This window comes from Danio rerio, chromosome 23, assembly GCF_049306965.1.
Source record: "Danio rerio strain Tuebingen ecotype United States chromosome 23, GRCz12tu, whole genome shotgun sequence".
NCBI lineage: Eukaryota > Metazoa > Chordata > Actinopteri > Cypriniformes > Danionidae > Danio > Danio rerio.
Genome location: NC_133198.1, coordinates 39,987,501 through 40,001,293, shown reverse-complemented (window position 1 = coordinate 40,001,293; position 13,793 = coordinate 39,987,501). Strand labels below are relative to the sequence as shown.

At 35.4% G+C, this 13,793-nt stretch overlaps 2 protein-coding genes and 1 long non-coding RNA gene across 7 annotated transcripts in view; 2 read left to right on the top strand and 1 right to left on the bottom strand.

The window, feature by feature from the left end:
- acap3a (ArfGAP with coiled-coil, ankyrin repeat and PH domains 3a) overlaps positions 1 to 5,615 on the top strand; it is a 162,377-nt gene extending 156,762 nt beyond the window's left edge. For all 5 annotated transcript variants that reach the window (XM_073939299.1, XM_073939298.1, XM_073939303.1 and 2 more), the window contains 2 exons: positions 1,237 to 1,339; positions 3,786 to 5,615. In XM_073939299.1, the coding sequence (XP_073795400.1) occupies positions 1,237 to 1,339; positions 3,786 to 3,792 (110 nt within the window). In that variant the 3' untranslated portion in view covers positions 3,793 to 5,615. The remainder of the gene's footprint in view (positions 1 to 1,236; positions 1,340 to 3,785) is intronic.
- LOC141380539 (uncharacterized) lies at positions 4,191 to 7,634 on the bottom strand. Its single transcript, XR_012398680.1, has 2 exons — positions 5,845 to 7,634; positions 4,191 to 5,726 (listed from the first exon to the last, which is right to left on the bottom strand). It is a non-coding gene; the product is annotated as an uncharacterized lncRNA (long non-coding RNA).
- Positions 7,635 to 7,934: 300 nt separating this feature from the next.
- ube2j2 (ubiquitin-conjugating enzyme E2, J2 (UBC6 homolog, yeast)) overlaps positions 7,935 to 13,793 on the top strand; it is a 14,051-nt gene continuing 8,192 nt past the window's right edge. The window contains 2 exon segments of the mRNA NM_001089535.1: positions 7,935 to 8,092; positions 9,185 to 9,315. Of these exon segments, the coding sequence (NP_001083004.1) occupies positions 9,185 to 9,315 (131 nt within the window). The 5' untranslated portion in view covers positions 7,935 to 8,092.

The window sequence follows — 13,793 nt, the reverse complement described above, 5'->3', positions numbered from 1 at the left end:
AATACAAGTGAAAAAGGTAATACTTTTTATTTCATATATTACGTTTTAGTTACGATACTCCCAAAATCATTCCGCATAAATCTGCAGATTTTTTTACAAAATTCTGCACAGAAATAGCAAAAAATGTCAGCAGATTTCGTCTGGCCCTTCTGATGAGAAGATGACGGACGTTTACTGTATGATGACCGAAATGGCCCTAAACACACAGCAGTCACAAGACGTCCACATGACGTCAGATTGACATTGTACCTCAAAGTTGCAGGGACGTTGCATTTTGTTTGGAAATGAAAATCAGGTTGACATCATAATTCAACGTCAGGCTGACTTCAATGTCCAACATCCAACCTAAAATCAACCAAATATCAACGTCTAATATGTTACAGCTTGGTGTTGTGTGAACATTACAACTTTGACGTCCATCAGATGTTGGATTTTGGTTGCCAAACCTGATGAATAAATGTCAATATTTAATGTTAATGTGACGTTGGCTCAACAATGGATTTTGGTCACTTTCTAACACAACCTAAAATCAACCAAATATTAACATTGTAATTGAACATCATAAATACTTTGTTCTTAGAGGGCGGATAGACACTAAATATTAGTCCCCTGACATCACAACCTTAATCTAACCTAATATTCTTATAGTATTATGACATTGTGTGCCTGCTGGGCAATGACTAAATGCACTACAGAATGTTACGTTTACACACATCCACAAATGACATGTAAATGCATCAGCCTTTTACAGCATAATACTCACTACTCTTGAGTACTTTTGAAAGGTCTACTTTTTACTTATACTTTGAGTAATATTCACAACAGATAGTTTTACTCTACTCACACTGCATGTTTAGGCAAGTAATGGTACTTTTACTTGAGAATGATTTTTTAACACCACTGGTAATCTTCAATCAAATCTGACCATTTGCTTCCACATTTGGAGTGGTGGATCTACTCTGATGATGACACTTTGACACTTCAGCCACAATATTCTTAGCCACGCCCCTGCTATGAGGGAATGATGTGCAAAAAAGAAAGCCCCGCCCCCAACTCACTGATCAGTTTCTGCTGGAAGAACATCAGCATACTAAAATAAAAGTCTCAGCAACTTCCGGTTCACACAAACTTGAAAGTTTTTACCATCCATTTCAAGACTAAGTAAATTCTTCCGTTTTTATTGACAGCTTTAGGAGTTCTGTATCGTCACATTTACAGTGTTTGATACCATTTCAGGTGACACCACATACCTGGATATTTTCCGAGAGTTTTCCCACATGGCATCCCACAATCCGGAGAAGCTGAAGCGGAGAAGTGTTCACTTCCGTCACTCCTTCAGGTCTGCTAGATCAAATATTATTTAAGTATCATTTTTATATGTTCAAAATGTACTAATTCATTATTAAAATCCAAATTCATGCGTGTTAACATTAGTTAATGCACCGAGAGTTAACATGAACTAACAACAAACAACTTGATTTTCATTAACTAATGTTAAGTAACATGAACAAACGCTGTAATAAATGTATTGTTCATTGTTTGTTTATGTCAGTAAATTCATTAACTAAGGGCATCACAGTGGAACAGTAAGTAGAACGATCACCTCACAGCAAGAATGTTGCTGGTTCGAGCCTCGGCTGGGACAGTTGGCATTTCTGTGTGGAGTTTGCATGTTCTCCCTGTGCTTGCATGGGTTTCCTCTGGAATTCCCCCACAGTCCAAAGACATGCTGTATAGGTGAAGCTGTCCGTAGTGTGTGTGTGTGCATATGAGAGTGTATAGATGTTTCCCAGTGATAGGTTGCAGCTAAAAGGGCATCCGCTGCGTAAAACACATGTCGGATAAGTTGGCGGTTCATTCCACTGTGGCGACCACAGATTAATAAAGGGACCAAGCCAAAAAGAAAATGAATAAATAAAAATCAACTAATACAACCTTATTGTAGTTACCAATTATTTATATTTATATTATTTAAATTATTTATTTGTTTGTTTAATTAATTATTTACGTATTATCAGATATATTGTATGTAAAATATATATATTTTTTCATTTTATATTTTATTTATTTAATATTTTTTCCCCATATATTAGGCTGTTTAATTTTTTTCTTTGCAAAAGATAATGACTATCAAATATTTCATTTACCATGAAGACGAAATGCTAAAATATAATTCAATAAAACATTCTTATAAGCAAAAATTTATTTAATATTTAATCTATCTGATTCTATCTGCTATTTTTAGAACAAGGATCATTTGATAGCATAATAAAAGACTCTATTTAATGATCACAGTGAAGCTGCAAAAAAATGTGTAATTAATACATTTTCCTTTTATATTTTGCCACTTTCTTTTAAACATCAAGATTTTACCCATTTGTAAACTAGAAAAAAATACTAAAATTTTACAAATATTAACATGTTTTATAATGACGTGAGCAATATCAGTCGAATAGCAGTGCAATATGGCTGTATATCGACACTGGTTGGCGGCATGTATTGGCTCAAAACCACAGGCCAAGTGCCTTAGTGTCCCACCAGTGATGATATACAGCCATATCGCACTGCTACTCGTGTGATATTACATTTATACAACAGTTTGATGGCACAATCGTGTATATAAAAGAAACTCACGCACACAGAGTCTAAAAACCTTTTGTACAAGTAACTACTTTCTTCCGCCTTTCATTCACATCTACAGCTGATGTCAGAACAGCAGAAATCATTGTTACTTCACCAACATCACTTTAGAGGAAGTATTTAAATGATTCTCTAGCGTAATGTCTAAAGTGATGACAAAACAGGTGATTTTGCTCACATTTTAACATTATAAGGCTGAACTGGGTGGGGCAGTGGCGCAGTAGGTAGTGCTGACGCTTCACAGCAAGAAGGTCGCTGGTTCGAACCTCGGCTCAGTTGGCGTTTCTGTGTGAAGTTTGCATGTTCTCCCTCCCTTTGCGTGGGTTTTCTCCGGGTGCTCCAGTTTCTCCCACATTTTATTATTTGTATTTATATCATTAAAATACATTTATAGATATTTAGTTATTATCAGATATATGTAAAATATATATATATATATATATATATATATATATATATATATATATATATATATATATATATATATATATATATATATATATATATACATATATATATTTTCATTTTACTTGTAATCTGTTTAATAATTAATATTCAATTTTTTTTCATTGTTTCCCATTTAATAAAATGTGTCCTGTGCTTTTTTTTTTCAATGACTAACAAAAGTATTTAATAAAGTTTGTTCTTTTTAGCATGATTTAAAGAAGGGGTTGCCAATCATTTATCCATTATTCATTTATATTTATTGTTATTACACAGATATTTCAACATCAAATAAAATAAAATGAGGTGAAAGTGGGTTTCCTCCGGGTGCTCCGGTTTCCCCCACAGTCCACAGACATGTGCTATAGTTTAATTGAATAAGCTAAATTGGCCATAGTGTATGAGTGGGAATGCAAAAGTGAATGGTATTTTTCCCAGTGATGGGTTGCAACTGGAAGGGCAACCGTTGTGTAAAACATATGCTGGATAAGTTGGTGGTTAATTCCGCTGTGGCGACTCCTGAGTAATAAAGGGACTAAGCCGAAAAGAAAATAAATGAATGAATAAAATAAAATGAAGGCAGACGCTTGAATTTAATATACTATGATACATACATTTATACATAATAAAACGTCTCGTCTTTCACATAAGAGAAGTTTAGATAAATGAAATCTATTTGTCCTTTTTTGTTTTTCATCTAGAGTGTGAACGAGCCATCGACACCAATTTTTGGACACCAATCCAGCTGGAGCAGAAGACACTTTGACTGGCTGTTTTCAAAAGAGTGATGGACTTTATTCAGCAAATTGTGGTCATGTTTTGTGTATTTTAATGATATTTTTATAGCTTTATGAGGGTGAGCTGGACTTAACCCTGCAGTGTTTGGTCTATTTTCTTTATTTGTCTTCTGCTTTAGTTAGACAGTAAAAGCACATGCACACCAAGAACAATAACTATAAAAAAACAGTATAAAGATTACTTTATTACCATCCACAATAATGCACAAAAATATTCTGTTTATGTTATGCTAACGTTTATCTGGATGGATTCTTATGATTGGCTTATTTTATTCTGGATGAAAATTTTCTGAAAGTGCACAAATAACATTCTTCTGTTTTGTTTTTGTTATAGTTGTTATGTGGTCTCTTCTATTCAATTAAATTGACAGTGTTTTTTTTAAACTACACTACCTGACAAAAGTCTTGTCGCCTATCCAAGTACCCTACTTGGAATGGCAAATAAAGCGTTCTTGCAGGACTCCCAGAGTTCATCAAGACTCTTTGGAATCATCTTCAATGCCTCCTCCTTCATCTTACCCCAGACATGCTCAATAATGTTCAGATCTGGTGACTGGGCTGGCTAATCCTTGAGCACCTTAATCTTCTTTGCTTTCAGAAACTTTGATGTGGAGACAGAAGTATGAGAAGGAGCGCTATCCTGCTGGAGAATTTGCCCTCTCCTGGGGTTTGTAATGTAATGGGCAGCACAAATGTCTTGATACCTCAGGCTGTTGATGTTGCCATCCACTCTGCAGATCTCTCTCATACTGAATGTAACCCCAAACCATGATTTTTTCCTTCACCAAACTTGACTAATTTCTCTGAGAATCTTGGGTCCATGCGGGTTCCAATTGATCTTCTGCAGTATTTGAGATGATTGGGATGTTGCTTTTACAAATGGGATCCACGACAAGACTTTTGTCAGGTAGTGCATATCATTAATGTTACTAGGCGTTACGGTGACTCCGTGGTTAGCACTGTCGCCTCAAAGCAAAAAGTTCACCGTTTCGAGTCCCGGCTGGACCAGTTGTTGTTTCCGTGTGAAGTTTGCATGTTTTCCACCTAATCACATGGGTTTCCTCTGGGTGCTCCGGTTTCCCTCACAGTCCAAAGACATGCGCTATAGATGAATTGAATAAACTAAATTGGCTGTTGTGCATGAGTGTGAATGTGAGAGTGTATGGGTGTTTCCCAGTACTGGGTTGACGCTGGATGGGCCTCCACTGCATAAAACATCTGATGGATTAGTTGGCGGTTCATTCCACGGTGCCGACCCTTAATAAATAAGAGACTAAGCTGAAGAAAAGTGAATTATTGTTATTGTACTTGGAGTGAACAGGCACTTAACGAAGCACTACGTCAAAACAAACGAACAATATCTGTTAAAACATCATATTCTGTTTTACATTTCAACTCAGTACTATTAGCATCACTATTATGCTCTGATAAACTATATCCGGCGCTGATTATTATGATTTGAGTAAGTATTTCTTGTGTTTGGAGAGTCTGCAGTGATTGTGATTGTTACCATGTTGATGAATGTAGTGTTTGGTATAGACTATGCTGGTATATAGTCTGTAAATTGTATCTGTGTACAGCCACTATTAATCGCTGCGAATTCAAATGCAGATGTTGTATATTGTCTTTTTAGATGCAAATTGATAATATATCATGAAATGATGGTATTTTGTAAAAATGCAAACATGTTGAGCGGACCATTTTGTTATGGGAAATAAATATCTCTCAAAGCAATGTGTTTTTATGAGATAATTGAATTAAAATGATGGTGTATGAGGGATATTTAGACATTTAATTCATGTTTATTTCTATAGCGCTTTTACAATGTAGATTGTGTCAAAGCAGCTAGTTAAGTCCAGATTTCAGAGTTGAAGTTTAGTTTAGTTGAGTTCAGCCTGGTTTAAATTTCACAGTGGCGAGGAAAAAAATTTCACCAATTGACAAAGTGAAGGGGAAAACAAACCTGAGAGAAACCAGGCTCTGTTAGGCACAAACATTTATGTTCTGGCCAAACATCATGTGTGGAGCTGCAGCCTAGGTGCTGGAGAAGCTGGATGTCCATCGTGGAGAACTGCAGGTGTGAGCAGGTCACGTCTGGCTCTGTGGTCTTTCAGGGTTCCATCTCATGCACTCCACTCCTCCATGACCACCACAGCATCAGCTCAGGATGCGGCCTGGTCCAGGATTATGGATGCCTTGGCATCATTTCTTTCAAAGATCTTGGATCGCATCAATGGCGCTGCATAATCTCTGGGGGCCTCAGGATGAGTATCAACAGGTGAAAATAGAGAATAAAGAAAATAATTAGCGAGCTGCTGTTCATCGTGTATTTAAACGAGATGCAAAAAATGAAGTGTTATAAATGAAAATACTAAATACTAGACATGCTAAGCAAGGTAGGGTATGGGAGAAATATGAATGCTTTTGAACTAAGTAGTTACAGGCTATTTTCCATAGTAGTTATTAAAATGATCTAAGAAACAGATTATTGGACAAGACGGTTACTCTTTTGACATTTGACTATTCCTGAATCAGATGAGTCGACTCTTTATAGTGAATAACATGAAGCATTGTTGCAAACAAATGTTAATCCAGTTTCCGAACTCTTAGACACCTATTTTTAAAATGATTAATAAAAAATTACATAAATTGTGAGTCAGTATCTTGAACCAAATATATTCTTTATTTACAGTGAATCATAAATGACACACATGACATATAAGTGATCGGTTTACAGAGCGAATTACATGAGGTGATGAACTGGTCCCCGAAGAGAGTTTGACTCCCAAATGACTTGTAAATTTTACGAGTCAATTCTATGATGGGAATCATAAGCGTATAAATCACCAACCAAGTCAGATTGTCGATAGAATTATCTTTATTAACCGGTTCTTCTTGATGAATCATAAGAACACTTTGAGACCTGAACAGTCTTAATGAGTGACTCTTATGAGTTGGTTCTTTAGAGATAACGTTACACATCGCTTAAAGTCCCTTTATAGCCTTTGGTTGTAGTTAACTGACTACTTGTTCATGTGACAACGTGTAGTTAAAACGATAGGAGAATTACGAACCTACGTCACACGGGTTTAACCGCGCATATCGGTTGCAATAGCAAACTGCAGATGTCTTTGACTTACAGCCATCAGAAGAGCTGAATGGAGTAAGGACCTAATTAAAAACGCTTAATGCTTAGAATGAAATATAAAAATGTAAGTTCACATACCCTGTCGTATAGGTGCAGTTAGCTGTCAGAATGCAGTTGTTTTGCTTGTTGATGATTACGCAGGCCTTGTACAGTACCATCTTCTTTCCTTGTCTTTGGCTAGGCAGAACCTCGGTTTTTAGCACTACAAAGTTTTGAATCTGGTAACCATGGAACATTATTTCTTGCACATGACCACACAGAACAAAACTGTTGGCATCCAAAGACTTGTTGGTTTTTAACTTCTCTCTTGTAAAATCACTTGGACTTTCAATGAGATAACTGTATATTTTTAAATGGACTTCTCAGATGAACGCCGCTCACTTTAATGTTAACTTTGCTGAATAACTGTGCTTATCACTGAGTGACAAGCTGTTATAATATGCTGAAAGCATTATGTAAATAGTATATGTAATCTGTAATCAATATAACTAATCTATAATACAACAACAAACTGTACGGTATTGGATGTCATTTCCTCGCTGTAAATGCTAGCGCTCCCAGTTTTTTCTGCAACCTCGATGCACGCACATCATGAATGTTTACATACTGGTAATTCTACTATACGTTATGTAAAAATAGCGTTTTATTTAAATAACAAAATTTTATTTTATATATCTTAAATAATCTGATGACTGAGCTGAATATTTTTTTTTTCATATGTCAACCATTTCTTAATAAACTAATCCAGCTTGTAAACATCTCGTCGAAGTATTTTCATTTCACCTAAATAGCTTTTATTCATGCGTGTTTCAATGAGACTTTTATTATGAAAAGCGGCCGAACGCTATTGTGAACTTTTATTTTCCCTTTATACATCATCACTTCCTGGTGTTGCGGTGGCCATATTGGCATGGGGGATAGATGACAATTTCACCTTAGCCGAAGAGCTACATTTTTGTTATTTTTGAAAGTTTATCCAGGGCGTGTTCACTCGAAAATAAAGGGATATCGATATATCACCAGAACCTGACCCTGGTCGATCCCGTGGAGGGCGTTGAAAGAGGTGAGACCAGGCCGTTTCAAAAATCCCCCTTCTGTGTCCATGTTGTGTTTTAAAGCCTAGTAAACTACCTACCAGACAGCATCTGTTGTAATGTACTTAATGTATAAGTAGACGTCCCGTTACACTTAATGTTGATATCCACATAGGCAGCTCAAAATGTTTTGAAACGCAGTCAGCGTCTCCGTTTAAGCGCCCTGTTTAACGTTACTTCTGTTGTTGTGATTTAACCATTATTTCTCCAGGTTGTCACTGTTATTCTATTATTTTGGTGAAAGTTTCTGATTAGTAGGATGCTAACCCTTCTGTAAATGGTATGCCACCGTACTGTTATAAAAAGCACAACAGTTCTGGTCATTTACCTAAATGTCTGCCGTTGTGTAATCAAATGTGTAGAGTTAACGTTAGTTGTATTGGGAACGCAATGTAAGACTGCTGTAATCTCACTTTGTGGCTCTACACAGATGACAAGCTGCTTTCTTTACGGTAATCTAAACAATTTGATGTCAACAAACATTATCTTAGTGGCGTTGTTGATGCATGCAGAGTTCCACACAATTCATTCATGATACTTCAAGACAAAATAGAGGTGTAGTTGGTTTTATATTCAGATATTCTGACATTCTCCTTAATGATATAATTTCAGAAAAGTATTATTTACAAATTCTAAATGGTAAAATCATATTAGCAGCCAATGACTATCAAAGTACAACATTGTTCAGTCAATTAGATAGTGTTAATTTTGTTTTGAAGTCCTACTCGCATGCTAATTCTGACCAAATATTCAAAGTAACATGGTAAACAATATAGAGACTTCTAAATGAACGAATGTGCGAATATAAAACCAACTTTACCTCTATCAACACAAATTGATTCAGTTAACTTAACAAACATAAGTGGATTGAATACAGAACAATTAAGTTGTGCCTAAAATTTCAAGAATTGTGTTGTTTCAGCTCATATTATGTAAGTAGTCTTGAGCAAGAAGCAAAAATCATCTTCGGGTGCAGGTTAATGTGTTTTTGTAAATATAGTTTATGTTAAGGAAGTGTTTGGATTGTATTGTGTAACTGAGAGTGCCGTGTGATTTCACAGATGAGCAACAACTTAAACAAGAGGGCCCCAACCACAGCAACACAGCGGCTAAAACAGGATTACCTGCGCATCAAGAAAGATCCAGTCCCGTATATCTGTGCTGAACCTCTGCCCTCCAACATTTTGGAATGGTACACTTCCTTCAAAACTTTAATTATTTTATACACTATCAGCTAAAGGCTTTGAATAGGGCTGTGCAATCTTGGAAAAACCTGATAGTGAGATATTATATTTATCTATGATTATTCATATATACATATATACATTGAAGTCAGAATAATTATCCCTCCTGAATTATTAGCCCCCATGTATATGTTTTGCCCATTTGTTTTGTTTAACGGAAAGGAACATTTTTCTAAGTATAATAGTTTTAATAACTCATTTCTAATAACTGATTTCTTTTATCTTTCCCATGATGACAGTAAACAATATTTTGCTAGATATATTTCAAGATACTAGTATTAAGCTTAAAATGACATTTAAAGGTTTAACTAGGTTAATTAGGCAAGTTAGGGTAATTAGGCAAATCATTGTATTATAGTGGTTTGTTCTGTAGACTATGGGAAAAAACAGTATTGCTTAAAAGGGCTAATGATATTGACCTTAAAATGTGTTTTTAAAAAAAATTAAATTGCTTTTATTCTAGCCAAAATAAAACAAATAAGACTTTCTCTAGAAAAAAAACAGTTAAGTAAGTAAAGGTTTATTTATAGAGCACTTTTCCCAAGACATTGAGTCACAAAGTGCTTTACAATAAGAGAAAACAGGTAAAAGAACACATTTCAATAAAAGAAACATGTTAAAACGTATTAAATCAAGTTAAAAATCCAAATACAGAAACACTAATGCTGTTAATTAAAAGCTTGACCAAAACCATGTGTCTTTAAATGCTTTTTAAAAAGTTAAACTGATCCTAGATTTCACAGGTCTATAGGGAGAGAGTGCTATTATATCCAAAGGTTTGGGGCCACCACACAGAAGGCGCAGTCACCTTTAGGCCGTACTCACACTAGGTACAGTTGCCTCGAACCGGGCCAAAGCACGATTGTCCCCCCTCCTGTCTCCCCCGACGGCCCGCACCCATACCACAAATGGGCCTCGGCACGCTTACGTCATCGCTGCCGCGCTGTTCAGTGAGAAGCGCTCTTAGCAGCACAGTAGAGATTTCTCTAGTTATATCGTTTCAGTCGTTTGATATTCAGTGACATGCTGTCAAATATTTTGCCAAACAGTCCTTAGGGATGCGGTGACACGCAGTCAGATATTTCGCTGAACAGATCCGCCACTTTTGGCGCTCATAATCATAAAGCCCTCGTGCTGCAGGAATGAGGAGGTCTGCTGAAGCCGCGCAGCTTTCGTGCTGTGAGGAGTTCTCGTCTTTAATAAACTACGGCAGTTTGCGTTCACTGAACAGTAAGAATGATTAATAAATCCATATGAAACAGTCCCTTAAAAGTCACGTCTCGCTTTCAGTTTCGGGCTTTGGCGCGTTTTGCACTCACACACAAGCATACCGCGCCAAAGCCCAAGTGAACCGCGCTTAGGCACACCTCTTCCAACTGGGCCAGGGCCGGCCAAGTGAACCTTGCTTGAGCCAGATTCATCGCACTCACACTTCTCAAACGATCCGGGAAACAGGCCTGGGCACGGTACGGATGGCATAGTGTGAGTAGGCCCTTAGTCTTAAGATGAGTTCTGGGAATGGCTAAAAGGTCTTTGCCAAAAGACGTCAGAGACCAGCTACATGAGTTACTACATAAAAGATCTTGAATATATAGGGGTGCTTGACCATGCAAAGCTCTATATGTAATGAACAGAATCTTAAAATTAACTCTGAAACTAATAGGAAGCCAGTAAAGTGCCTTAAGCACAGGAGTAATGTGTGACCTCCTACTGGTGTTGGTTAAAAGCCTCGCCTCTGCATTCTGTACAATTTGCAATCCATAGAAGATTTGTCCAGACAAGTGAACAGAACATTACAATAATCCAATCATGAAGAGATGAAGGCATGGACAAGCATCTTTGAAAACAATATCTCTGATTTTTGCGATGTTCCTCAGATGTAAAAAGCATGTACGTACAACAGACTTAACATGGCTATTAAAACACAGAGCTCTATCAAAGATGACACTCAATTTCTAATATCACTGCAATTTGAAGATGACAAACCCCCAAAAAACTCAAGTGGTGCTTGCTGCAGAGCCATTTGGGCGAGCTGAGCTCCAGCGAGGGGGAGCTTGAGCTTGAGCTCCACCTTTTTTGCACTTCTGCGAGGGATGTCACTGGGGGTAGAATTAGGGGTGGGGTTTGTGTACGCATTAAAACAGCTTACAGGAGGAGGAGCAGCGAGAGCTCATGCTCCCCCTCGCTGGAGCTCAGCTCTGCTCAAATGGCTCTGCAGCGAGCACCCTCTCAAAAAACTTGCCTGATCATTAGGGTGATGCTATGTGGAGCAAAAATCAACATTTCTGTTTATCAGGGTTCAGTTGGAGAAAATTGTCGGCCATCATTTGTTAATGGAGAGTAAACAATCCTGCAACAGAGACCGTTTGTCTAGCCTGTCAGGACTAAAAGCAAATTATAATTGCACATCATCTGCATAGCAATTGTAAGATGTATGTTTAAAACTACTAATAATCTTGCAAAGAGGGAGCATATATAAATTAAAAAGAAGAGGGCCTAGGACAGAACCTTGAGGCACACCACAGGACAGAGGTATTATCGAAAATACTGTGAAAAATTCTTTTCTCTGTTAATCCTCATATGGCAAATATTTAAAAAAGAAAACAAAATTCACAGGAGGGCAAAAAATTTCAACTGTGTGTATATATATATATATATATATATATATATATATATATATATATATATATATATATATATATATATATATATATATATATATATATATATATATATATGAATATATATATATGCATGAATAGCTTGATTTTTGCATTTTCATGTACTAAAATGCAATAATCAAATGTAAAATAACATTGTATAAATAAATACAATTAATCTTTGTTACATCTCCAAACATTCTAATTTTTTTGTGCCTGAATGATTTAATTGAAATAGTCACAGGCTGTAAAACACATGCAAATGATTAACTTTCACTCTCTTCAATTTTGCAGTGACTCTAAAAATCTGTACCAATTTTTAAATTTTTTTTTCGATTTCTTTCTTTAATTATGAAGCATTTTCTAGATAATATTGTTTTGTTTTCAAACTGAAAGTGAGTTGAGTAAAATAATTTAATTTTTGGTTTAAAATAAGAATATTTTACTTACAAAACAAATAATTTAGCCTGTTTTAAGGAAAATGTCTCTTAATTTGCCCTCTTATTTCTGAAAATCAAATACTTTTTTTTGTACTTGTCTAGAAAATGCTTTTTGATTTAAGAAGTTTTAAATATTTGGATTAAAAACAAGACATAACTCTTTAAGTAAGAAAAGCAGTGTGAATCTTTGCAGTGTGAAGTACTGTGGCTCCTGGTCAGCTATAATTCCAACTCAACATTGCACATCCTTATGATGTTACTACTGTGGATATGCACAGTACATTGCGATATCCATGCTGAAACAATATATTCTGGAGCCCTAGTTTTGAGTAATAACATTTGTTTTTTTTTTGTTTCTAAAGTGCTTACAAAGGCTGCATTTATTTGATCTAAAGTACAGCATGAATTGTAATATTTGTAATATCTGTTTTTTATATATGTATTTATAATCTAAAATGTAGTTCATTCCTCTGATTCAATGCTACGTTTTCAGTATCATTACTCCAGTCCCATGGTGTCACATGGTGTCACACGGTCCTTCAGAAGTTATTCATATATGCTGATTTGGTGTTCAAGGAATGTTGAAAACCGCTGTTTCCCTTAATGTTTTATTGTAAACTGTAATGCACTACAATTCAGATGTTTGGGGTAAGGTCATCAGATGTCATGAAATGAATTCACTTTATTCAATTGATTAAAAGTCGCAGACATTTCTGATGCTATAACAAAAAGTCTATTAAGAAAAATGTTTCCACCAAAAATATTTATTAATTAATATTTGACCACAAGTTGGTAAATAATAATGATAATTATTATTATTATTATAATTATTATTATTATTATTATCATCATTATTACAATATTAGAATGAGTTTTGATCATGTAAATCATAAATAAATCCAGTCTTAGTGTACATAAAAATATACATAAAAATATCATGAATATATACACACATTTTGTTTATGATTGACTTTGTTTGCTGCTGCATTGAGGTTCAAATTAGGAACTCGATGTAGATTCACTCTTAAATATTTATTTTTATCTTCATTCTATCAATCTTTATGCGATGATTGTGTACAGAAAGAAATGCTGATGAGCTCTCAAACTGACATCACAAGTCTTTTAAAATACTATCATAGATTATTAATAATAATTATAAAAATAATGCCTTTAATTTATACAGTGCCAAGGAAGGAAGTTATATAATAGCAAGCAATACATAAATCATATGAGCATAGATTTTGCCCTAGGGCTGCACAATACGTGGAAAATATGCAGTGTTGTCGTTTAGTAATGTGATAACAATATTTCTTTAAATATTTCCCT